Genomic DNA, 25,918 nt, shown 5'->3' on the forward strand with positions numbered 1-25,918 from the left:
CCACCACCACCACCACCACCGCCGCTTTGAACCCTCACCCTGAACCCGGCCGGCACACATACACACTCCTGTACAACAACAACACACATACAGACTCGTGCACGTTCATTGGCAAGTATGGTCACATTCAGTCACAACGAAGAAATATCCACCTCAACATTTTATGTTCCCTGGTTTTTATTCATTTTAAAGTGGCCATATCATGATCATTTTCAGGTTCATAATTGTATTTTGAGGTTGTATTAGAACAGGTTTACATGATTTCATTTTCAAAAAACACCATATTTTTGTTGTACTGCCCATTGCTGCTGCTCCTCTTCTCACACTGTGTTCAGGTCTCTGTTTTAGCTACAGAGTGAGACCTCTCACTTCTGTAACATCTTTTGTTGGCAGTCGCACATGCGCAACAGCTAGGTAAGGATCACATCATCTAGCTAGCTGTTTGTTTCTACAACCTCAGTCAGTACAAGGCAGGATTAGCCGGGAGACTTCCTCTAAACGAGGGCGCACTTCCAACTTTACGTGGAATACCTGCAGAACAGGGACATGGAAGTAGTTCTTTTGAAGATTATGGTGAACTAGTGTGTGTTGTAGCAGTGTTTTGCCATTCAGATGCGCTAGCATGCTACGGTTAGCCACCTCGTTTCGGCTAGTGATGTAAAAAGCCGTGCCTATTTTGAACAGCTCACCCGGAGACCGAAGGCAGGACACATTCAGAAACCAAACATCCCAGAAAAAGTGATTTTTTTTTTTTTTTTCATAAAATGGGCACTTTAAAAGACATTCACAATATTACATCTACTCTGGTGTAAGTTTTTCTTTTGGGGTAATATTTCAAACAACTTCCATAAGACCTTGACCTTTGAAAATACCTCAAACTTGGCAGATATTTTTATTATTGAAAAAAGAAGGGGAATTTAAGAAGAAAAATGAGACAGAATGAATTAAGAAGGACACTTTCTGCACAAATGATATGCCTGGGAGCGCCCTGGTGGCTCACCTGGTTGGGGCGTGCGCCCCATGTGCAGAGGCCCATTCCTTGTCACGGCCCTGTGCTGCATGTCATCCCTCTCTCTGTCCCCACTTTCCTGTCTTCAGCTCTCCTATCGAACAAGGGCCATAAAGGCCAAAAAATAGTAAAAAGTAACATAATATAGTACCCACTAGGGCTGCACGATAAGAGGAAACTATGCGATAACGTTGTCGAATGTCGCAAAAACGATATAACTTGCGATAAATAAAGAGATATTAAAGTGTACTCAGTTCTGCGTTTCCGCAGCTTTCAGTATTCTGCTGAAATCCAACAAACTGCTTGTTGAATTTAATACAAATGAAAGGAAATCATTTCCAGCTTTCTTTTACTGAACAAATTGAATGTTGAATTGAATATAAAAGGCACCACAAAATGTGACAGTTACAGTTGGTGTTGAAATAAAATACCGTCCCTTTTTATCTGAGACAAGACTTGAGTAAAAATGTGGTCGATTTTGTGACGAGACCGAATAAAACAGTGCCAAGGTCTGGCAACACAGCTCCGCCGACCATAAGTGCACGAAAGCCGCGTTAAGACCATAAACAAAGTGGGATAAAGAGAGGAAGGCTAACGTTAGGCTGACTCCTTATCGGCTATGATTACGCAGCATTTTCCTCGCCAGTGTACGGCCTTTAGCAAACAAAAGGGATGAACTTCGGCTGCAGATCGTTAAAAACATGGTAACAACAGCGCTGCGCCACAGCATGTGCTGACGACGAGTGTGACGCCACGAAAGGGAGACACACAAGTGTACAGTATATCATAGCGTTATGCAGTTTACTCATGGACCCTCCACCTCTCACACACATTGGTCAACTCTGGCAGACTCGTTCTCTCCTCTTTGCAGGTCACACGCGCGAGTACTAGCCCATATCATACTAGTACGAGTAAAGAAATACTCGCACGGCAAAATGCCATTTGGTCGTAGTCTGGAGCCCTGATTGTGCAGCCCTAGTACACACCCATCTTTCACTCCATACACACGTTTCTCGCTGATATGCTCACATATACTAACAGCCTCAATACTCCGTTTGACGGGTTGATTTATGTGGGTTTTGGCAAGCAGCTGCTGTCCCCTCTTCCTGGTGCTGCATACCGCCACTGAATCTTTTAGTGGTTTTGGAGTAATGGGCCGTGCCAGCCTACTTTTACCCATGGCTGTAGCCTTTCAGACATGTTATAAAACACTTCTGCCTTTACAGTTCGTACACATCAGGTACTTTCAGGCGCACTCTTTCTTGCCTTAAAGCTCTAAATCATACATAGCTGAATATCTTACAGTGAAATCTCAGACGACCACAAATTGCTCGCGCGCGCACACACACACACACACACACACACACAGAGCTTACCCTCACACACACTCCCCACAACAGTCCCCAACTGCCTCTCTGTTTCTCAGCTCTGTCAGCACAGTGCTGAGTGAGCGGCTGGCGGTCTGTGTTTACCTTATTAATTAGCCCAGTGATCCTGAAACACGCTCCCTCTGGTAAAATAGAATAACACTGAAAGGTTAGTCAGGGCCGGGGGGAAAAGGGAAAGAAAATAAGAGCGAGGGCAGAAGCCAGGGAAAGAGAGATAGAAGAGATAGAAAGTTGGATGTAGAGAGCGAGAGAGAAGTTCTTGTTGTGTTTTTTTGGGGGTTTTTTTTACGCGTCATGAGTAGAAGTGATCCGAAAGCTGATGCTGTGGGTTGTCATCCTGCTGAATGTAGAGCCTCTGTGATCATCTGTCAACATTACCTCTCTCTGTTGCTAGCTAGGGCTACACAATATGTAGTTTTTATAACTGCATCGCGAAAGTCTGCGACATATCGCGAAAGACACGTGTGTTTTAGTTGAAAGAAAATATCAGCAGAAAACTGCACTTTATAATGTAACCGTCATTCTTTTTTAGCGGTGCGTTTTTATATTCAATTTAATGTTCAATGTGTTCAGTAAAACAATGTTGGAAATGATTTCCTTTCCTTTGTTTTAAATTCAACAAGCAATTTGTTGCAAGAATACTGAAATAACGGGATAAGTTATTGCTATAGACTTGATGGATTCTTGATCTATTCATCTTTGTCGTTAAAAATTCTGCGGCCAAACGGTCGGCTCAGGTATGCTGCGCCGCATCTTTCCAATTGGCTTGAAATGGATTCCTATTGGAGTGCTGCGGACCAAAATTCAAAACAGACCTTCAGTAGACAAATAGATAATGCCCGAAAGCGCTTTTGGGAAATCCATTCCAACTATTTCCCAGTAAACTCGTCTCTTCCATTTTTGGGCCATATATTTGGGCCAGGTCTGCAGTTCAAGGCCCTACATGGAAAGCACAGAGACAGAGCACAGACAAAAGAATTACATTAGCAATACAGATTTTTCCCTTGGCTACTAGTTCAAAGAAGGACAGGGAAATGTGGTTTTCATTAGGCATTCTTGCTTTAAACCAGGTCAAAGGTCGCTTACGGAAGAACTCTGTCATATTTTTATAAACAAGAATAATTCAGTATTTGAGAACAACAGTCAACAAGTCTCCTAGAATACAAAACCAGATTCTAATCAATAACGTTATCAAGTAACCTTTTCATATATATCACATATGTATCTCTAGAATAGCGATGTTTGTGTCTGTTTGCCACTTTACATCTGGCTGTCACATTAATGTGTCCAGTGAAACTTTTAAAGGGATTTACAGCTTTCCTAACCCACCCCCGTGGAGTAAAATTCTCACCAATAGCTCCAGTTCATGTGTGCCTCCCATTACCACTAATTATAGCATTCCGCAGATTTGACTTTGACGGCAAAATGGGCAAAAACACGACAACAACCTCTCTGGGCCCTCTGGCCAGATTGCTTAAATCACAGCACTAATGTCCTGAGTGCTAATGACCTGATTGGCTGCAGCAGAGGCCGACCTCAGAACTCACTTCCTGTTCCTCTGTGATAAATTAAGGCCACTTTTTCTACGGTGGGCATGTGAATCTGTAATGCACTGAGAACTGTACTTAAAATCTTTTTAGCTTTTAGTCAGGGCTATTATATTGATTTTATTATAACAAAGCAGATCATTTATCCTTACAAATGTTTTTTCTGGCCAAGTTTGTCCATTCTAATCCAAGGATGGGGATGGGTGGGTCTGGGTGTTTTAATTAAAGCCATCACAGTGAAGTGAATATAGAGTAGGTCTAGACCACACTCTGTAATTGACTTAATTAAAGACTCAACAATTCCCCCAGGAGCAAGCATTTAGTGCAACAGGGGCGAGGAAACACCTTGACAGACCCTGAATCTTGGTGGCATAGCAGGGCATGGCAGGGCGCGGTAGGGCGTAGCAGGGCTTGGTAGGGCATAGCAGGGCGTGGTAGAGCATAGCAAGGCTTGGTAGGGCGTTGCAGGGCGTGGTGGGACATAGCAGGGCGTGGTAGGGTATAGCAGGGCGTAGCAGGGCGTGGTAGGACGTGGTAGGACGTAGTAAGGCGTAGCAGGGCGCGGTAGGGCATAGCAGGGCACGGTAGGGCGTAGCAGGGTATGGTAGGGTGTAGCAGGGCATGGTAGGGCAAAGTAGGGTGAGCAGAGCGTGGTAAGGCATAGCAGGGCATACTACCGCACTGCTTCCCTTAAAGGCAGGGTTGGTAATGCTGAAAAGCTAACAATAGTTTGAAAGTAGCATCTCCTCGGGTCTGCGTCCCCTGCCCTCGGGCGTTTTTACAGGATTACAGCAGCTACAGATGACGGATCTTTTTCGGGTTTTTTTCAGAGCCCATAAGTTATTTATTGCTGTTGGCCTGTAAAGAGCATTTCAAACTATATTATATAGAAAAACAGTCTACATTGGAAGTAGTTACCAATCCTGCCTTTAACCTGGGACACACACCATGTTTTTTTAAAAGTTCGCCGGCCCCATCTAACTAATTTGCATATTGAGCTTTAGCAGATTTGTGATACATCACAGTATCTATTGGCTCCTTGTCACTCTCCTCCCTCTGTATGCTCTCCACATACACTAGTTCTCACATCCCCCCCCCCCCCGACCCCTCTAGCCCATATCATTTATCTCCTGCAGCCCCGCTGTGATCAGGTGGCCATATCTGATTCTCCCCCTTCCTCTTCTTCCCTCCTCTTCCCCTCCGCCCGGGGCGTTTGCTGCTCCCGGCATACCGGATGTTTCCCCACCGCTCCCAGGATAGGATAGATCCTGAGCAGCTGAAGGCTTCATATTAGGGCTGCACAATATGAGGAAAATATGCGGTATGCGATAAAGTTGTTGAATATGACGTTAACGATATTACTTGCGATAAACAGATATTGAAGTGTACTTAGTTCTGCATTTCTGCTGCTTTCAGTATTCTGCTAAACTGCACCAAACTGCTTGTTGATTTTAAACCAAATGAAAGGAAATCATCTCCACAAAAAAAGAATTTTTAAAGTGCAGTTTTCTAATCCCATTTTTCTTTCAGCTAATAAAAAAAATGGTGTGTGTTTTGCGAAGGAGGATGAAAAATAGATATATTGTGCAGCCCTTTTTTATATGCATCTGCGTGTGTGTGTTGGTCAAACCCCCCAGTATCAGCAGGCCACATTACAGGGATAACAATCAGGGCTTGACATGAACTTTTTTGCTCACACTGACCAGATGTCCTGCTAAATTGTCTGCGCGCTCTCTCTGTACTTCTTCTACAAACCATTACCTTACACAGTCTACAACCTGTACAGATGCAACTGTTGCCTCGGCCTGCCATGTCGCATGCGCACGCTGAACGGAGCTCTGGGGATATTTTAAGAAATCGCAGCAGCTTGCTGGTCTGATGTGCCGGACGGGCTACCGTACTCCGGCCGTGGGCTACCGCTCTCGCTGCACACTGGGTCACAGCTGTGTTCCTGTGTCGGGCGGTGGCACAGTAGGCTACTCCAGCCACCAGTGTTACAATATAAAGGCATGCCACCCGCCAAAGTGACTAGTGAGAGTGACTGTGTTACCCGCCACTGCCGAAATCTACCCGCATTTGGCGGGTTGGTGGGTGCTAATGTCAAGCCCTGGATACAACCCATAAGAAAATAAAATCTCACTAATATGTGTGTCTTTGTGTGATTGATGAGACTAGATAGAACAGGTTTCTGTGAGCTTGTAGTGCAGTTCTCATGTAGCTTCATGGGTTCAGGTTCATATTGCGGTTCAAGCTGACATCCCATTCAGATTTGGTTTGGGTTCAGTCAGAAAATCAAGACATGAAGACTTATGAAGAAAAGATGTCCACTCTTGCTCAAACGTCTCTGCAAATCTTTTTTTTTTTTATGTTGCTTTTGACTTCAAAATGTAAGCCTGATTTATCTTCCTCTTTTTGTTTTTCAGCCCTCCAAGGCCCTTTCGATTCCCCAAAAGGTGAGACCTGCCAAAAACAGTTTTGCTTGTGTTGATGTTCTGGATTGGAAAACTCTCTCCTCCTCCTCATCCTCCCTTTTATTTGTGTCATCTATCCTTCAGTGCTCCTGGGGAGCCGTCATTCCTCAGTAGTGAGTCATGAGAGTTATGGATGGGAGTCATGCGTCTCTCTCTGTACCTGGCCTCTGTTAACGGGCAGCTTGGATTTCCTTATCTCTCCGTTCCACTGCAGTAAACTCTGCTGTCTCAAACCTAATCCAGGAGACTGTTTAATAGAGTATTCCAGCTTTTTCAGGGCTTTCAGAAAGGTTCAGGGAGCGAAATCCCAAGTCTTATGAGTTTTGCATAAGGATCGAGACTCAGTATACACACCAAAAAACACAGACCGCTACTAACACTATTTCTAATCAAGCAAATGCCTTAAACAGAGCAAAGATGGAGTAGACTGTATCTTAACATTTTCCATTCCCTTCTTTTGTCCCCTTTTTCCTTCAACTGTAAGAATTTTGGACAAGTTGATCCTTTTCTCACCAACTGTAATGACTCATCAGCCAAATGGCGATCGCGTGCCGTCTCATGGGTTCTACTCACTAAGTAATAGGGAATTTGCTGAATCAAAGCATAACTTTTATTCAGACTCAAACTTTATTGAGTTTTAATTTTTACAGCAAACAAACAGAGGCAAAATTAAAATACACAACTGTATTGCGTTGATAATGAAATATCAGAGTGAGGATAGAATTATACTTAAAAAAAAAAAATACAATAGAATAGACAGTCCATGACAAGAAAAATTAGACCATGCACGACATGTTAAGCAGTCTTTCCAGGAGACCAAAATACTGCTCTTTCTACATACATAAAAGGCGTATTTTATATGGCAGTGTTTCTCAAATCGTGTACCCCTAGGGGTACTTTGGAGGACTACAGGGGGTACGTGACATTTTTTGCTAAATGTTTTTCAGTTACAAGGCTGTAGTTCTACTGTCTTTTTTTTTTTTTTTTTTTTCTCCAAATGTTTTGCCTTTTTTTTTTTTTTTTCTCTCCCCACTGTTTTGAAGTTTGTCAGCTTTTTTTTGACGGTTTTGTCGCTTGTTTTGGCCTATTCTTGCCTTTCTTTCTTTTTTTCAAGTTATTGTTTTTTCAAAGTTTTTGTCACTTTTTTCGAAGTTTGTCGCTATTTGAATTTTTTTTGTCGCCCTAGTGTTGCCTTCCTTCTTTCTACTGTTTATTTTTTTTGAAGTCTTTAGTACTATTTTCGACCTATTCTTGCCTTGCTTCCTTCTTTCTACCGTCTTTTTCCAAAGTTTTTGTCGCCTTTTTTCTTCAGCATTTAAATGGTTTCCAGGTACAAGGCTGTTGTTTAGTAAATCTATCGCTGACATCGCTGTATTGTTCCTCTTTATATAGACTTTTTTTTTTTTTCTACCAAAAATTATTCGCTCTGGTTAGGGGGTACATGGCTTAAAAAAACAGTTCCAAGGGGGTACATTATTGAAAAAAAGCTTGAGAACCACTGCTATATGGAATTAAAGGGTCATTTCGTTTTTGTTTTTCAACCTAGACCCTATTTTCCCATGCATTGGTGTCTAAGTGACTAAGGTGAACAAAAATCTTTGAAATTGGCCCAGTATTGAGCGAGAACGCTGTAACTGGCAGCCGTGAACCGGGATGAAATGTAATCATTTAGGACAAATGCACATGGTCAATTTCCCTCCACTAAAAGTGCTGTTTTCGCCACTGACAGGCTAAGGTTGTTATTCTGACAACATTATGGAAAGGATCCCTACAGAGATGGACCTTTTTGTTTAACCAGAAACAGCCCTTAAATTGCCATTGACATACTCGCCAGACTCCATTTAAATAATAAACAAAAATAAACAAAGCTTTTAGCATGTATAGAGCCAGCATATTTCCACATGTAAATGGTCAAATCAAGAATTTATTTCAACCGAACCAGAGCGGGGATTGTTGGAACAGTGGAAAGACGAACCAAGACGGCTTTTATTTTTTTTCTGGTGGGTTTGGCGGTGGCAATGGCAATTTTCATGTTAAACAAAAAAGATCTTACTCTTTATAAAAAAGGTGAACCTCTGTAGCGATCCTTTCCATAATGTTCTCGCTCTTAGAATAATAATCCTGGCCTGTCAGTGTGCGATTGAAGGGGGAACACTTGCCCATTAACGTCACATTGTAGCTTGTTTCTGCAGCGGTCTTGCTTAACACTGGACCAATTTCAAAGATTGTTGAAGTCACTTAGACACAGAAACATGGGAAAATAGGGTCCAGGTTGAAAGTTACCCTTTAACATTCCTCTCAATCTGAAAAACTTTGAGTAAGCTGTCATCACTGTGTTCACTAACTTAACGTCTCCTCCTTGTTTCCAGCTATGCTGAGCTGATAGCTGATTGGCCAGTTGTGGTGCTGGGGGTGTGCACAGTGCTCATTGTGGTGTGTGCCCTGGTGGGCATCCTGGTGCCTGACCTGCCGGATTTCTCAGACCCACTGCTGGTGAGGACCCACCCACGATGGTCTCCCGTTAACACAACGCTTCCAGATAACGAGCCTCCCCCAGACCTGAACACAGGGTTTTTCCTGCACAGAGGAATTTTTTGATATACAATTACGTTGTCTGCACCACAAAACATAATCCAGAATGGTTTGACACACAGGGCCCTATCTTGCACCTGGCGCCGCGCAGCACAGCGCATAGCCCGACGCAAGTGTCTTTGCTAGTTTAAGACCGACGCAGTTGTCAATTTCACGTCCAGCGCCCACGTGGTTTAAATAGCAAATGCCCCTGCGCCCATCTTTGCGCCCATGGTCGTGCTGGTCTTACAGGGAGGTGTGTTCAGGTGCATTCTGGGCATATTGCTATCTTGAGGCAGCGGAAAGTGATCGCTCAATCGACCAACAAAAACCTGGTCTGAAGTCAATAGCGCAGCATTTCATTGTTATTTTAACAGCGCATTAGTAAAATGTGCCTAGGCTCGTGCACAGCGCGCGCACACTATGCTTGTTACACACACAGGGAAGCGCAGCAGCACACAAACATGCAAAAGATTACAAATAAAGATATTACGGTGCAAATCCGCCATCATATTAATGCGCCAAGGTACGAACGCGCCTGGCTTTTAAAGGGAATGGGAGGTGACACTGATTGGTTTATTGCACATTACGCCCAAAACACACCTATGAATTAATGAAGACACTAAATACAACCCTTTTGAACCATGCGCCCGGCGCACGGACCCTTTTTTTCCGCCGTCAAACTAGCAAAAGTAGATTTGGACACACCCTAAACGCACCTGCACCATTAGGGTTGGGCATCGAGAACCGATTCGTACTTGAAATCGTTTCAAAAATTACAATTCCAGTGGAATCGTTTCTTTATTGGAATCGTTTAGAATCGTTTGGAGGATTTGGTTTCAAATCTGATCATGGGTTCCGAATTTAACGTGCGCAAGTTTTGGTTTCCAAAGCGGCCAGGAGCTTGTTGTGTTGCAGCCTTGGAGCTCAGTAAGCGGAGCTCTAGTGTGGCTTTATTTTACGTTGAAAAATTAAAACTGCAACCCACCATTGAATCAAAACAAAACTTTCCTCTTATTTGTGAAATAAGCATGTGACCCGTTTCAACTCCACCCCTCCAAGAATCGAGAATCGATACGAACCGGAATCGAAAGGAAGAATCGCAATTGGAGTCAGAATCGTTAAAATCCAAACGATGCCCAACCCTATGCGCCATGCGCTTCACGCCTTGCGATTAGATCGTTAAAATAGGGCCCATAATCTCTTTAACAAATATTTAACGACATTGCATTGTTCCATATTGCAATTCTCGATAGAATTGCAAGTAATTGTGCAGCCCTAGTATCGGTTCCATCTGGCTTTCCTTGAATACTGAGTAGGTGTGGTTCTGTTTATGTGTTGAACTTGAGTAATGTTGACAGCCCAGCTCACTTTGAAAGTGATCCAGTTGTAGATATGTGGCAGCCTTCCTGGTACGCCTCCATTAGCTCATAACAGTGCACTGTCGCAAAGTGATTTTTAAAATGTCCTCTACTATGAGTAAGCATGTACGTTTCAAGTTGAATGGATAGCTACTGTATGGTGACTAAAATGGCCAACTTGCATTGTTTATACCATCACTTTGCATCAGAACTGTGTAGACCATAACTTGCTTCCATTATCTAAACTTGTTTTGCTCATCGCTGCTGTTCTTTCTTCCCAAAAGGGGTTTGAGCCACGGGGAACAGCCATTGGGCAGCGACTGGTCACATGGAACAACATGGTGAAGAACACCGGCTACAAAGCCACACTGGCCAACTACCCCTTCAAATACGCTGATGAGCAGGCCAAAAAGTAACTTCACACACACTTCTTACACTATCCACACAAATTGACACACTTTCCTTCTCTTTTTTTTTTTAAACCAAGAAGCTGTTTGACAGTTTTGGAAAGTACAGAATTATGAAATACAATTTCCAGTAGGGATGCACCGAGTTATTGGCCGAACATCTGTATCAGTTGATATTTGCCGTGTTGACTGCAATCGCCTATCGGCAAATAAGATGACATTCACTGATTGCAGTGGCAGATGTATGATCTGTTGTGTTGCATTCATTTTGCGCTGGCTAAATGTTGTGGTAAAAGGCTTTAAAAAATATATATTTTTCATTTCAAAGAAGGTTATATTAAAGGTTGTTTGTATGATTACATTTGTGCACATTCAAAGATGGTGTAATGAAGTGCTGTATGACTTTAAAACAGTTCAGTTCTTCTTTATTCTAACGATTTCTTTGTTTCCCTGGCACAAAAGTAGAGTTGTTCCGATATCGATACCAGTATCAGAAAAGCCTCCGATACCGCCTAAAATGCTGGTATCAGTATCGGCAAGTATGCAAGTCTATGCACCCATCCGATACCATGTAATTTAGCCCGAAAAATATATACTTTACAGTAGTTTATTTATGTTCTTTTCCCGTTATGACTGACATAGTAGATAATAAAAGAAAGTTGTATGGCATTCACTAAAGGGGTTAACCTGAGCCTCCGGTTGAAGGATACTGTTGACAGACATGCTGAAAAGTCTGAACCCTCTTGAAAGAAAAGGGGAGCAAAGTAGTCCTTATCTGTCCATCCACAGGGTGATCTGCTGTGTTCTGTCAGTGGGAGGCTGTCCACTAATCAAGAGCCCATCTTTGCATGTTTCTGTCTGTCTCTCTGTCTGCTGTCTCTCTTTCTGCCTCTCTGTCTGCTGTCTGTCTCTGTTTCTTTCTGTCTCTTTGTTTCTTTCTGTCTGCTGTCTGTCTCTGTGACTGTCTGTCTCTCTGTCTGCTGTCTGTCTCTGACTGTATGCCTCTCTGTCTGCTGTCTATCTCTGTGACTGTCTGTCTCTCTGTCTGCTGTCTGTCTCTGACTGTATGCCTCTCTGTCTGCTGTCTATCTCTGTGACTGTCTGTCTCTCTGTCTGCTGTCTGTCTCTGACTGCCTGCCTCTCTGTCTGCTGTCTATCTCTGTGACTGTCTGTCTCTCTGTCTGCTGTCTGTCTCTGACTGTCTGCCTCTCTGTCTGCTGTCTGTCTCTGTGACTGTCTGTCTCTCTGTCTGCTGTCTATCTCTGTGACTGTCTGTCTCTCTGTCTGCTGTCTGTCTCTGACTGTCTGCCTCTCTGTCTGCTGGCTGTCTCTGTGACTGTCTGTCTCTCTGTCTGCTGTCTGTCTCTGACTGTCTGCCTCTCTGTCTGCTGGCTGTCTCTGTGACTGTCTGTCTCTCTGTCTGCTGTCTGTCTCTGTGACTGTGCACTCTTCAGGCCAAATCACTGCTCATATCAGATTAGTTTTTCCATTAGTTTTGATGCCAACATATTTTGGCTGTATTTGCCTTTGTTTAGCCTGAATTTAGGCATCCCCAAACTAACTTTAAATTGTTGGTTTGTCTCACATTGACATCTAAATCATGACCATTGTCTCTGATGAATGATGTTGTCATTGCCGTGAGGTCATACCCCTCTGACTCAGATTTTGTATCCTTTATCCATGTGGTTAAAAAAACCTGCAGCTCCATTCTGCTGATTAGAAAATGGATCCTTTGCAGTCTGGCTCTTCCTCTCCATCTCCTGCTGTGTCTGTGGCTGCCTTTGTCTTCCTTTCTGTCTCGCTCCACGCGTCTGTCTGCAGATGTAATTGTGTACTTATGTGCGTACGAAAGGCCTCTGCTGCTGTCAGCAAGCTTCCCTGCCTCATCCCCTCCGTCTGTCAACCCCTCCGTCTCTCTCTGACAGCCACCTGATTACTCTGCCTTCCTGTTTCTAGCAGAGGACATGGCCCCGAAAAAATAAATTAAAAAAACCCACATACACACGGAAAGAAGGCCTGTCTGAACCATAATCCTCATTCGCTCGCTGGCATGTAGGCACTACTCAGAAAAAGTAGCCGCAGCATCGTTCTAGCAACAGAACTCATAAACAGCGGGGCTGGGCGATATGGAGAAATTCAAATATCACCGCATTCTTGACCAAACGCATCGATGGCGATACTATAGGGTTGACAATTGGTGCTTTCACCAAATATTTTCACAATGAGATTTCAAATAAATAATCATCAATTATGTGGATACAAAGAATAAATGGTTAAAGGCAAATAATAGAATTGCGTGAACAGTCTGGTAAATTCAGAAAATGACATCACTTGTGTAATATTACCGTATCCAAAATCTAAGACGAGATCTAGTCTCATATATCGATATAATATCGATATATTAACCAGCCCTGATAAACACACACAAAACATACATATACGCCAAAGACTTGTCTTTTTTGTTATTCAGTTCTGTGAGCAGATATTGTTCTATTTCTTTTCTTTTCTTTCTTTTATTTATATGTCATGAAATGTTTTAATATTGTCTGATTAAATGTTGGACCACCCCCCCCCACACACACACACACACACACACACACACACACACACACACACACACACACACAATCTATCTTGCAACCAAATTGCTGTAAACCTCAAAGAACAAAATAAACACAGTATAAGACTTAAGATTTGCTGCCAAATGCTTTAATCTTTATTAATTGCTCATCAAAGACTCATTGAGAAGCGCTATCAGACTCTTGGTAAACAATGTCTGCTCCGTGATTTGAGTCTGCCCGTTAACTGAAGACATGTTGTTGTTTTTTCCCCCGAAGTTTCCACATTGGCTGACTGAGTTAAACATACATCTAAGTATCTAAGTAATGTGGACGCTGCTAATGTTTTTGAATTGTTTTGTAGTCACCAGGAGCCCAGGTGGCCCGAGGACCACTTTGATCGAGACAAACGGCAAGCAGAGTGGGACTTCAGTAAAGAGTTCTTCTGTGATGTGCCAGGTAAGATTGGGAATACAGAAATGACACCAATCCAGTTTAGACCAGACGATGAAGACTACCAAAAAGCTCTCTCGCCTCAGTACAACACATTATAAATGATAAACACTGGTATGATGAGAAATATGTAGATAATAGTATTTACTCTTTTAATGGGGATTTATTTTGAGTGGAATTCAAATGAAAAGTCTTTATGAAAGAGGTTGGCTAATTTAAAGAAGGCACTGCGTACCCAAATAGGCTCAGGTATAGCTGCATAGCTTCTGCATTAGAACAAGCTTTTATTTTCATCCTCAAGATCTTTGTTAGTCAGATGGTAGACTTGTCTTTGTCTTATATTTCCTAACATGTATTAATAAAGTTCTTTATTTATTTAATTAGTAAAGACTTTATAAATGTATACGCGTACATATTTACTAAGGCAAATTTGAAAACCTTGCATTGGGCTATTTACCTCAGTCAGACGAAATCGCCATGTCTCTGTTTAAATATTTGTTAAACGCACAGACAGACGTAAAGAGTGACCAATAGCATTGATTTATGAAAGAAAATGACAAAATGACTACATTCCTTTGGAATTCAGTCTGTACACGTCTATATTACTTCATTCATATTTTATTTGTTTATACTTTAACCTTTTATCTTATCTTTTGTCTTAGAGTCTTTGCTTTTACTTTTTCCTTCAGTTATTTATTGAGCATAGTTGGAGGTGCCTGAGGCCTAAGATTTCCGACTAGTTCTGTTAAGGTTGTGCACATGACAAATAAAGAACCTTGAACCTTAAAAGTAAACCCCTTTTCATTGCAGGTGACAGTTATTCTAGACTGGTGTTCACATCAGCTGATGGGAAAAACCTGTGGAGTATTCAGGCCATCAAATCCATGTGCAATCTGGACAACACAAAGGTCTGTATAAAGAACAGCACAATCCTCAAGACTGGGAATGATGAAATGGCAGTTGTTGATATTAATTTAGTCAGATGCTTTTTGGCTCTTGTGAGGGGGGGGGGTGCAAGAATTAAATCCCCCTTCCAATACCATATTGGTTTAGATATAGTGCCACTTGACCAGCCATGCGAAAATACTTATTTATGCACTTCAATGTCCATTGGCAAAAAATCATAATGAAATGGCAGCGCTTTCGAGCCGGAGAGCCAAGTTCACTTTGCGGCAAAAACTAAATACTTTCACCCAGGAAACTTTCGTTCCTCGGGAGTGTTTTAACCACAATCTTTTTCCTAAACTTAACTAGTCATTTTGGTGCCTAAACTTAACTATCATCGCCGCATAACGCTCACGTTTTCTGGCTAAAAATCACTACCGTGGCCCCTGAGAGGGCCATCATCTGGCGGTGCCTGTAAACAACCGCCGCTGGTAGCCGGCGTCCCGGAGCTCTGTATATAAATACAACCAGCAACTACTGCTCTGATTTCATCGTTCTGTGGCACTATGTGTTCACGTTACAGCACTTTACTTAGTTTAAAATACTTCTATTATAGGTATATAATAGCCTATGGTCCATTGGTGAAGTAGCATTGATCACTTTGAGGGGGGGGTACATTTTGTCCCCACCAGGGATCCAAATTATTCAACAGAGGCAGGGATCTGTAGACCAGAAAGGGGGGAAATCCCACCGGAAACTTGAACCCTGGTCGTACGGACAAATAGTCTGTTGGAAATTGTTTATTTATTTTTCTATATAGTATACGTACTGTATTCAAAGATTTGTGTTTTTAAAGGAGCCATGCTTGTAATTTCATTGCGTCATGCTTTACATAGTTCCATGTTTTCCAGAATGACAAGAAAAGGAATCGTGAATCTTATTATCCGTCTCTGTTCCCAGGTACGTTCCCATCGGGACTACTGGAGTCTCTGTCAGCGCACCAACGACGCCTCCTGTTGCCCCAGCTGGACTCTGGGGAACTACATCGCCGTCCTCACCAATCGCTCGTCCTGCCAGAAAATCACGGAGCGCGACGTGTCACACACGCTCAAGATCCTGCGCTCGTGCGCCAAGTACTACCACAACGGCACGCTGGCGCACGACTGCTGGGACATGGCGCTGCGGCGGAAAGACCAGCTCAAGTGTGGCGGCGTGCCGCGGAAGTGCACCAAGTACAACGCCGTCTACCAAATCCTTCACTTCCTGGTGGACAAAGACTTCCTGAGTCCCAAGAGCCTGGAGTTTCCTCCGCCCGTGCTCAGATCCAGCATGCTCTTCTCCCCCACGGAGAAAGGAGAGTCCATGATGAACATCTACATCGACAACTTTGAGAACTGGAACTCGTCGGACGGTATCACCACGGTGTCAGGGATAGAGTTTGGCATCAAACACGACCTCTTTCAGGACTACCTCCTCACGGACACGGTCTATCCCGCCATCGCCATAGTGATCGTCCTGCTTGTCATGTGCGTGTACACGCGCTCCGTTTTCATCACCCTCATGACGATCATAGCCATCATCAGCTCCCTGATCGTGTCCTACTTCCTGTACCGGATGGTCTTCAACTTTGAGTTCTTCCCCTTCATGAACCTCACGGCGCTCATCATCCTGGTGGGCATCGGCGCCGACGACGCCTTCGTGCTCTGCGACGTGTGGAACTACACCAAGTTCGACAAGCCGCACGCCGAGCTGTCGGAGACGGTCGGCGTGACGCTGCAACACGCCGCCCTGTCCATGTTCGTCACCAGCTTCACCACGGCCGCCGCGTTTTACGCCAACTACGTCAGCAACATCACCGCCATCCGCTGCTTCGGCGTGTACGCCGGCACCGCAATACTGGTGAACTACATTCTCATGGTGACGTGGCTCCCAGCTGTGGTGGTGCTGCACGAACGCTACCTGCCTAACATGTTCCCCTGCGCCAAGCCCGCGCACCCGCAACAAGGTATCTGCACCCAGACATTCTGGGCAGGACTTTGTCAGAAGGCCGACAAATGCCTGTTCGCTGTCTCCGAGGCGTCGCGCATCTTCTTCGAGAAGGTGCTGCCCTGCGTCGTCATCAAGCTGCGCTACCTCTGGCTCTTCTGGTTCCTGGCCATCACGGTGGGCGGGGCCTACGTGGTCTGCGTCAATCCCAAGATGAAGCTGCCGTCTCTGGAGCTGGCCGAGTTCCAGGTGTTCCGGTCCTCGCACCCGTTCGAGCGCTACGACGCCGAGTACAAGAAGCTGTTCATGTTCGAGCGGGTTCACCACGGCGAGGAGCTCCACATGCCCATCACCATCATCTGGGGCGTGACGCCCGTGGATAACGGCGACCCCCTGAACCCCAAAAACAAGGGCAAGCTGACGCTGGATAGCAGCTTCAACATCGCCAGCCCGGCGTCCCAGCTGTGGATCCTGAGCTTCTGCCAGAAGCTGCGGAATCAGAGCTTCGTCTTTCAGTCCGAGGAGCAGGACTTCACCAGCTGCTTCATCGAGACATTCAAACAGGTCAGCACTGCATGTGTGCTATGTATATACTACAGTGTTTTCCCTTGCTTGGAAGACTTAGGTGCATGTATTTGGCGAAAGGGGTTTGGGCTTCCTTCCTCAAATGTTACGTTTTTCATACGGGTGGCACGGTTCAGTTTAGGGTCACGGGTTTCAGTTCTGTACGGTTCTTGTTATTTTTTCTTTTAATCTTTAACACTCCAGAAATATACTTCAGCATATCATATTTAGCTTAATTATCCACAATTGTAGGATACAGTATTAAAAAATAGTATCTGACCCTCTCTGAGGAAAGCTAGCTGAGATTTTGATACAGCAAGAGGGAAGACATTGAGGATTTCAACAAGCTTTTCATTTATTTGGCAAAAAAAGAGAATGTGTATTGCCATCTACAGGAACTTATGTGCCTTTTCAGCACACAAAGATCGAAATATTACAGAATATCTATTGAAATGACTTGCATTTATCAAACTGCCAACTTCAGTGTTGCTCTTACAAAAATTGTATCCTTTAAAAGAAAAAGAGAGGAACTCTTAAAGCTCCGTCTTTTGAATAAGTCAGAATACGTTAAACATAAAAAAAGTTTTCAAAATTTTCTTTTGTATAGTTCTTTAAAAATAAAAAAGGAAACTTGTTTTGGGGAGAATAAAATTACTCTAGGCTGAGTTTCCCTAGTAACCTTACCAAAAAGGATGCTGCAAATGTTGATGAATGAAAATGGCTGGTGGATTTAAGACAAAAAATACTAATTTATGAATGAATCAAATTTGAACATATCTGTCAGTGGCTTGTTGATCTTTACATTGTTAGTTAATTTCCTATCCTGGGCTGGGACACACATTCACACGGTTTCATAAAGTACTTATTATTTTCATTGCACTTACAATAACTAGCGTAGCTGTCCTCAATTTAGGTCATCCTGTACATCTCATCTCCGTTTTTTCCTGCAGCCACCGTGTGTGTGTGTGCACGTCAGTCACGGGGGGAACTGAGCAGCCCCGCCCGCTGCAGAGAGCCGACAGGATCTAAACAGCAGCCGCTTCAGTCGGCTTTAGAGTGGAAAAACGCAGCGTACATTGATGTTAAAATGTTTACAGGTTGGCAGGACGGTCTAAAATGTTTTGCACGGTCTTTCGCTGTACATTTTGTTGGTAACTTGTCCACACCTATTCTTTTGCGCGAAAGGGAAACGCACTGTCTGAGGTCGCATACGGGCACCTGACGGGCACGAGGCTACATTGCGCTCCGAACCGAGACAAGCGGACCCGAACGGTTCGGATGTTTTTTCATGAACCGTGCCACCCCTATTTTTTCAATAAAAAGAAGAAAAAAAGCAATTTCCCCATAGATTTTGAGTCTCTGGGTTTTTGCGTCTCATTCCATCAGTTAATCGAGTAATCGGATAAGAAATACTTGGACATCAAAACTTGAAAAACAAAATTCATGGATATAAAATTAGTAAACGCCCCCGAGTGCAGGAAGAGTCATCAAACCTTTAAAACCGTTCCGCAGGTAGAGAACAGACCGTGGTTATAATGTAAAAATAAAACTCAAACTTGATTTTATTTTATTTCCAAATATTTGGCATAGAACAATAGGTAAATGATCATTTATCAGGGTTGACACTGGAAAAAATGCATAGGGGAGTTCATATATATCTGACTGCTTGAATTTGTTGATGAAAACCGTGTGTAGCAATATGTAATAATACTGAGGAGGTGACGCATCGTGATATCGATTTGAATCGTCGACAGGATAAACGTAATCGACTCGTGAGACCAGTGAGATTCACACCCCTGACGTAGATGAATGTCTGAAGATCTGTCTAAAGTGTCACTGAATTAGAGCATTAAAGCTTTGACCCTTGTGTTACATTTAAAATTAGAACTCTTTTTCGACACTTTTCTTGATGTTTTTGTAGTTTTTTTCCAACATTTGGGTCACTTTTTTTAACGTTCTTTTATAAAAAACTAAACTTCAAATATTCTATAGAATTGAATAAAACACCCACATTCAATGAAAGTAATGAACTGATCATTTATTTTACTTGTGAAGAGTGTTGCATGGAACCATCCACATTTTTTTATGGACAATTTGGTTAATAGAAACCCAAATGGGTCAAAAAAAAAAAAAAAGGGTCAAATTTGACCCGAGGACAACAGGAGTGTCACTGGACATAACTAACTTTCACCTGCCACTTATTTTGCCAGTGGATGGAGAACCAGGACTGTGAGGAGGCGTCCATCTACCCCTGCTGCAGTCAGTCCACCTTCCCCTACAAGCAGGAAGTCTTTGAGCTGTGCATTAAGAGAGCCATCATGGAGCTGGATCGGAGCACCAACTACCATCTGGACAGCAAGACGCCCGGCCCGCGCTTCGACATCAACGACACCATCAGAGCCATAGTGTTAGAGTTCAAGAGCACCTACCTCTTCACCCTGGCCTACGACAAGATGTTCCAGTTCTACCGCGAGGTTTGTACTAACTCAGTGTTTATAGCCTTTTTTGCCACTATTAATTCTAGACATAATTTAGATTGGATGTATGTCATTGTACTGTATCCTCCATTTTGTTGTATGTCCATGTACAATACATTCTGGCATGGCTTAAAGGGTAACCACTGTTTTTTTTTTTTTCAACCTGGACCCTGTTTTCCTATGTTTTTGTGTCTAAGTGACTGATGGAAACAACAATCTATGACATTAAGTATTAAGCGAGATCGCTGCATTCGGCAGCGGCAAAACAAGCTACATTTTAAGTTTATAGGGTAATTGTCCAACTTGTACTTACCGTCACAAAAGTGCTCGTTTTGCCACTGACAGGCTCAGATTAATATTCTAAGTGTCTGACAACATTATGGAAAGGATCCCTTCAGAGACAGACCTTTAAAAGCTCTTTGAGACCTTTCTGTTCACCCAGAAACAGCTCTGAAGTCGCTAGCGGTAAGCCCACCAGACTCCATTTAAAAAAGCAATACTTTTAGCGTGTATAGAGCCAACATATTTTCACATGTAAATCAGTAAACTATGTGTTTATTTCCAACAAAAATAGAGTTGTGATGGTTGGAAAAGTGGAAAGACGACCCAAAATGGCTTTTCATAGTTTTATTTTGTTTCTGTCGACTTTGAATGAAGTGTATTTTACGATGCTAAAATTACTGTTTATTTACATGGAGTCTGGTGGGTTTAGTGAACGCAATTTCGCAGATGTTTTTAGGTTTAAAAAAAGGATCTTACTCTTTAACAGAAAGGCCGACCTCCTTAGAAATCCGTTCCATAATGTTGTCAGACACTTAGAATATAAATCTGAGCCTGTCAGTGGCAAAACGAGTACTTTTGTGAAGGTAAATACAAGCTGGACAATTGTCCTATTAACTTACATTGTAGCTTGTTTTGCCGCTGCCGACTGCAGCGATCTCGCTTAATACTGGACCAATGTCAAAGATTGTTGTTCCCATCAGTCACGTAGACACAAAAACATAGGAAAATAGGGTCCAGGTTGAAAAAAAAAAAGCAGTGGTAAATAGGGTCAAAACAGTAATAGTTACCCTTTAAGTGACAGTTCACTGGATTTACCTTCCCACTAGATCCACAAATCTGCATGTCAGATTTTACAACTATTAGTGCACATTTAAGAAACTTCCAATAGAAGTTTCTTACAATAGCCCTGTGCATTGCCAGGAAGTCCATAGCCATCACGTCTTAGTCGGATTCCCATGTCCCTATTGCTCGATAGCTTCAGGAAATGAATACATGTATTCCACTTGAAAGGATCACATATACTGTTCGAAATTAATATAACATCTTTCTCGAGATTTGGCAGCCCTATTTGGCCTATATGGATACCTTGCTGACTAATATAGGAGACCTAATTTGAATTGATATGCCACTGGTCATCAGGACAAGCTATATTGTGTCTATACATTTTTTTTAATCCCCTACTCCTTTTGAGTAGTGTATTCCTTAGTTTGTAAGTAGGTGGGTTAGGGAAGGGACTGGAGTTATGTCTTTGTAAGTTCATGTATTTTTTATTTCATTCGTTTTGTTTCTGCTTTGATTCTCCGGACATTAACGGTTGCGGTTGTGTTGCAGGTGGATGCCTGGATCGAGGAGGAGTTACGGTACGCGCCGGCAGGCCTCAGCCACGGCTGGTTCATCAGCAACCTGGAGTTCTACGACCTGCAGGACAGCCTGTCGGACGGCACGCTGGTCGCCATGGCGCTGTCGGTGGCCGTGGCCTTCAGCGTTATGCTGCTGACTACCTGGAACGTCATCATCAGCCTGTATGCCATCCTGTCCATCGCCGGCACCATCTTTGTGACGGTGGGCTCCCTGGTGCTGCTGGGCTGGGAGCTGAACGTCCTGGAGTCGGTCACCATCTCCGTCGCCGTGGGGCTCTCGGTGGACTTCGCCGTCCACTACGGCGTGGCCTACCGGCTCGCCCCCGAGCCCGACCGAGAGGGGAAGGTGATTTTCTCCCTCAGCCGCATGGGCTCTGCCATCGCCATGGCGGCACTGACCACCTTTGTTGCCGGGGCCATGATGATGCCCTCCACCGTATTAGCCTACACCCAGCTGGGCACGTTCATGATGCTCATCATGTGCATCAGCTGGGCCTTCGCCACCTTCTTCTTCCAGTGCATGTGTCGCTGCCTGGGGCCGCAGGGCACCTGTGGCCAGATCCCCTTGCCCAAAAAGCTGCAGTGTCAGGTGTTCTCAGAGGTCACGTCCAAGAGCCCCCCGGCTCAGGGGAAAGGCTCCGGCCTCGGGAAGTACCAGCTGGACGGGCGGGGCGGCGAGGTGGAGCATTACGAGCTGGAGCCCTTGGCCTCCAGTCAGAAAAGTGAAGATAAAGCCGGAGAGGAGCTTTACAACGGAATCCCCCCCCAGCAGCACAGCGGCCCGTACTCACACATCCATTACCAGAGCAAAGTTGACACTGGCACTGCCGGCCCCGAGAACGGCCTCGGAGCCACGCTGAGCTCAGCAGCCCGGTGCCAGTACTCTCAGAACACTAACTGCACATGCGGGGACCCTCCTCCTCCTCAGCAGTATGCCCCCCACCCCTGTGCTCAGCCAGCCCAGGACTCCCCGTCCTGCCCTCCCACCCCGCAGCTCTTCCCACTCTCAGGAAACTCCCCGAGTAAACAGAACGCAGCCCTGTTACCTACGAACCTGGACCCAGTCTACACACACATGGAGTGCCGAATGCACTACGTCCACTGTCCCCCTGCACATTTCCACCACTGCTCCCAGGGGAGAGTAGCGGCGCCCAGGCAAGGTCCTGTCCACAGCTGCCATCTCAGGAAGTATTGCGTCCACACCGGTTCAGCCAGAGAGCAGAGATCCACAGCTCCTGGTTCGGAGCCTGTGGGACATGAGGATGACCACAGACACGAAACGAGGCCCTCAGGCCCCGACAGTAGCCAGAATATCAGCCCCCCAGCCCCGACACGAGCTCAGACTCAATGCCCCTCCCCCTCCCTGTGCTCACTACACACAACCAGTTCTGAAAGACAGCAGAGAAGGGACAGTGGCCATTGTTGTGGCGATAACCATGTATCTGCCACAATCGCAGGTACAACAACGCACATGGACGCTTGTTGTAAAAGCCCTGGCAACCAGGAGCAGCTCAGAAGCATTTCTGTCACACGGGAGGAAAGCGTCAAAAAGTGCAAGCGCAACTCCAAAAGACAGCGGGCGTCCTCCGCCTCTCCAAAGAAACTCTACTGTTTTAACAGGGCGTTGAAACTGAAGTGCAATTCAGCTTCAGAGTTTAACGTGCCAAAAACTGAAACCAGCGTGCCTCCTATTGCAATACACACCAATCCCTCTTCTGAAAGCTTATGCTGATGATAGATTGATATTTTTAAATAAAAACTCAATCCAGAACAAATAGCAAATGTCCAAAAAAAAAGGAATGACACATACAACGTCTCTGTGCAATCAAACAAGGTTTGTGATGTGTTTGCCGACCCAAGTGCCTCAATGTGTTTCATGAAACAGCACAGACCCACTCATTATAATCTGTTTACATCTTTCTTTTTGTACTCACCAGGTCGTCACGTGCCACATTATGTGTTACAGTGAAACACACACTATTGTTAAAGCTATATCATTGTGGGAAATCGACGGGTGTCCGGGTTTCGATTTATTTTAAATGGAAAATTGACCAAAACAAGTTTTCGGTGTCGACTATCAAAATCAAGAGCAGGATCGGAGATTCTCCCAGTATTTTTTCTCTCTACACCCCTGCCTATTTGCGCACATCCGGAAATAGAAAAAAAAAAACTACAACACACAGCGTAGCTTACCGGCTGGTAGCATGCCACTAAAGACACAGGGTAACGTTAGCTTACCGGTAGCCCGCAGCTGCTCTTTTCCAGACACTATGGCCACTGCCGGAGTCGGAAATAACGAAGAAACTACAAACAGGAAAATGCTTGTGCTTCCGAAGGTAAAGCATGTGAACTCCGACGAGACTCCATGGTGTATTCAGGTGCACCTTGGTAAACCATTTGTGCATTCAGTTGCACCTCGTAAACTCTGAGAGACTCAAACTGTTCAAAACTCAAACTAGCCTTCTGTTATCTAGTGGCTCTTGTTATGGCATTGCCGTCTCTGTCGAAAATAAAATGTTGAAGTCGTAAATTGGATCGAATCGTGACACCCCTACTCACCAGGTCTTCACGTGCTAGATTTTACAGTGAAACACACACTATATCATTATGGGAAATGAATGATCTTTTCACAAAGGCTCCTCCATGAAATTTAGCTAACTACAGTGTTAAATATACTCACACAGCAGCCATGTGCACCGACAGTAGTAGATAGTATATATTGTGATATTGTGTGTAATTATTAATATATGTTGTCGGATATAATCACATCAACCATAACACAAATGTGCCACATTTTACAGTTCAAGCCTGACACTTTTTGTATTTGTGGAAGCTAGTGTTAAGTTCTGTGTGCTCTTGTGTTCAAGTCGCCACACGCCTCAGATAAAAGATGTACTGTATGATTAAAATGTCTTTTTTTATCACTTTTGTCCTGGTGTCTCCTATTGTCTGCTCTCCCTACCTCTCACACACACACACACACACACACACACACACACACACACTTAGACCATAAAATGAGACGAGGCTGCGTTTCAAAGAAGAGGGTATATCTTTAATCATAACAGTGTTCACCTGTTTCATTGTCTCATAACTGCTGGCGCCTTCAGCGCTATCTGTTACATCTGGCCTGAGGTCATTGACTGTATTTAAACTGGGCAGGGCTGTCTGTTCTTTATGCTCATGTAGACATGATTTACACCAGAATAACACTCCGGTTTTATTACTGGTTGTGGTACAGAGCTCATTTTCTCAAAGTCCATCTACAGCATTTCTACTCATGAACTGTTTGGAAATGGGATTGTGAATTGCATAAAAACCTAAAACCGTAATCATAAAATCATTTTCTGAGCCGGTTTAATGTATTGGTTAAAAAAAAAAAAAAAAAAAAAAAAAAAAAAAAGAAAATCCACTTTGTGTTGTGCTGCATTACATCAACTGAAAGAAGTGCTCAAACCTTATAGGCCTGCTGAGGCAGACTGCTTTAATTACAGGGAGACAACACTCTGGCACAACGCACTGAGCAAGCAACCCAGCTCCCATTAGCTATGGTTTTCATGTCTAACAGATATATATTTTGACTGAGTTTCTCTTGTAATATTTCCAGGGCAACATTGGACCAAAATCTGCTGACTTTTCTGCCTGTTTTGTCTTTGAAACGGGGCCTGTTTATGACTGTGGTTTGTATTCAGCCTTCTCTAAAACATTAAAGGAGCACAGAGGTTTTTCACGTTCAGCGTTACAGCACCTACAATCAAAAATGTTTACTCCTAACCGTGGACTAAATGACTGTTTGGATGAGAAAGGAGTCTTATAGATTTGATGAACCCACCGAGAATTCTCTCTCAACTCTGCAGTTCCCCAAAGCTGTACAGAGCTTTATAGCATCTTTCATCTTGTTGCTTTAGTTTTTCAGGCTCGCGACTTTCATGCTTTGCTTCGCTCTCCTCACTGTCGGCAACATTTTGGGTCACAGCGAGCTGTTTTCGGCTCAAGAGCTTTGATAAATGCACTGTACGCTACGTTCCCAGTACCAAATAAGTTATCATATATTTAGCAGTGAAAGAGAAAGATCTCTCGCGATTTGGTAGAGACAATAAAGGAATATAAGGGTGAATATCTGACGTGCATTATTCACTTTTCATTAGGTGGCCAGTAGTCTATATCGACGTTTCATTTCCGGGATTGTTCAGGTGCCGCCGGATGTCCGTCACCTTCCTCTTTCTTTGTGTTGGCATTCTAAACTGGTGGATTTGTGAGGAACTATGGTTAACTGCTCCTCAGATCTCTGCAGGGTAAATCCAGACAGCTAGCTAGACTATCTGTCCAATCTGAGTTTTCTGTTGCACGACTAAAGCAACCTTTGAACGTACACGTGTTCCACCAAAACAAATTCCTTCTCAAGGCTATTTTGCAGCGGCACCGTGGCTCAGTCTGGCGCTTAGCGCCGCCCATGACGATTGTGATTGGTTTAAAGAAATGCCAATAAACCAGAGCACGTTTTCTCTCATCCCGGAATGCTGTGTGGACTAGCCAGACTCTCCTTCGCAGCGCTGTGGAGGAAGGTCTGGCAATGGGAGACTAGGTGGCCAGAAACA

The 25,918-nt window shown here is 44.0% G+C and overlaps 1 protein-coding gene across 4 annotated transcripts in view; it reads left to right on the forward strand.

Annotated features, from left to right (window-relative positions):
* disp1 (dispatched homolog 1 (Drosophila)) overlaps positions 1-24,244 on the forward strand; it is a 123,717-nt gene extending 99,473 nt beyond the window's left edge. For all 4 annotated transcript variants that reach the window (XM_078274670.1, XM_078274669.1, XM_078274672.1 and 1 more), the window contains 8 exons: positions 6,368-6,397; positions 8,785-8,908; positions 10,632-10,759; positions 13,677-13,771; positions 14,576-14,673; positions 15,611-17,200; positions 19,411-19,674; positions 21,292-24,244. In XM_078274670.1, coding sequence (XP_078130796.1) covers positions 6,368-6,397; positions 8,785-8,908; positions 10,632-10,759; positions 13,677-13,771; positions 14,576-14,673; positions 15,611-17,200; positions 19,411-19,674; positions 21,292-23,052 — 4,090 coding nt within the window. In that variant the 3' untranslated portion in view covers positions 23,053-24,244. The remainder of the gene's footprint in view (positions 1-6,367; positions 6,398-8,784; positions 8,909-10,631; positions 10,760-13,676; positions 13,772-14,575; positions 14,674-15,610; positions 17,201-19,410; positions 19,675-21,291) is intronic.
* The last annotated feature ends 1,674 nt before the right edge of the window (positions 24,245-25,918 follow it).

The sequence above is a fragment of the Sander vitreus genome, chromosome 18, assembly GCF_031162955.1.
Source record: "Sander vitreus isolate 19-12246 chromosome 18, sanVit1, whole genome shotgun sequence".
Lineage (NCBI taxonomy): Eukaryota > Metazoa > Chordata > Actinopteri > Perciformes > Percidae > Sander > Sander vitreus.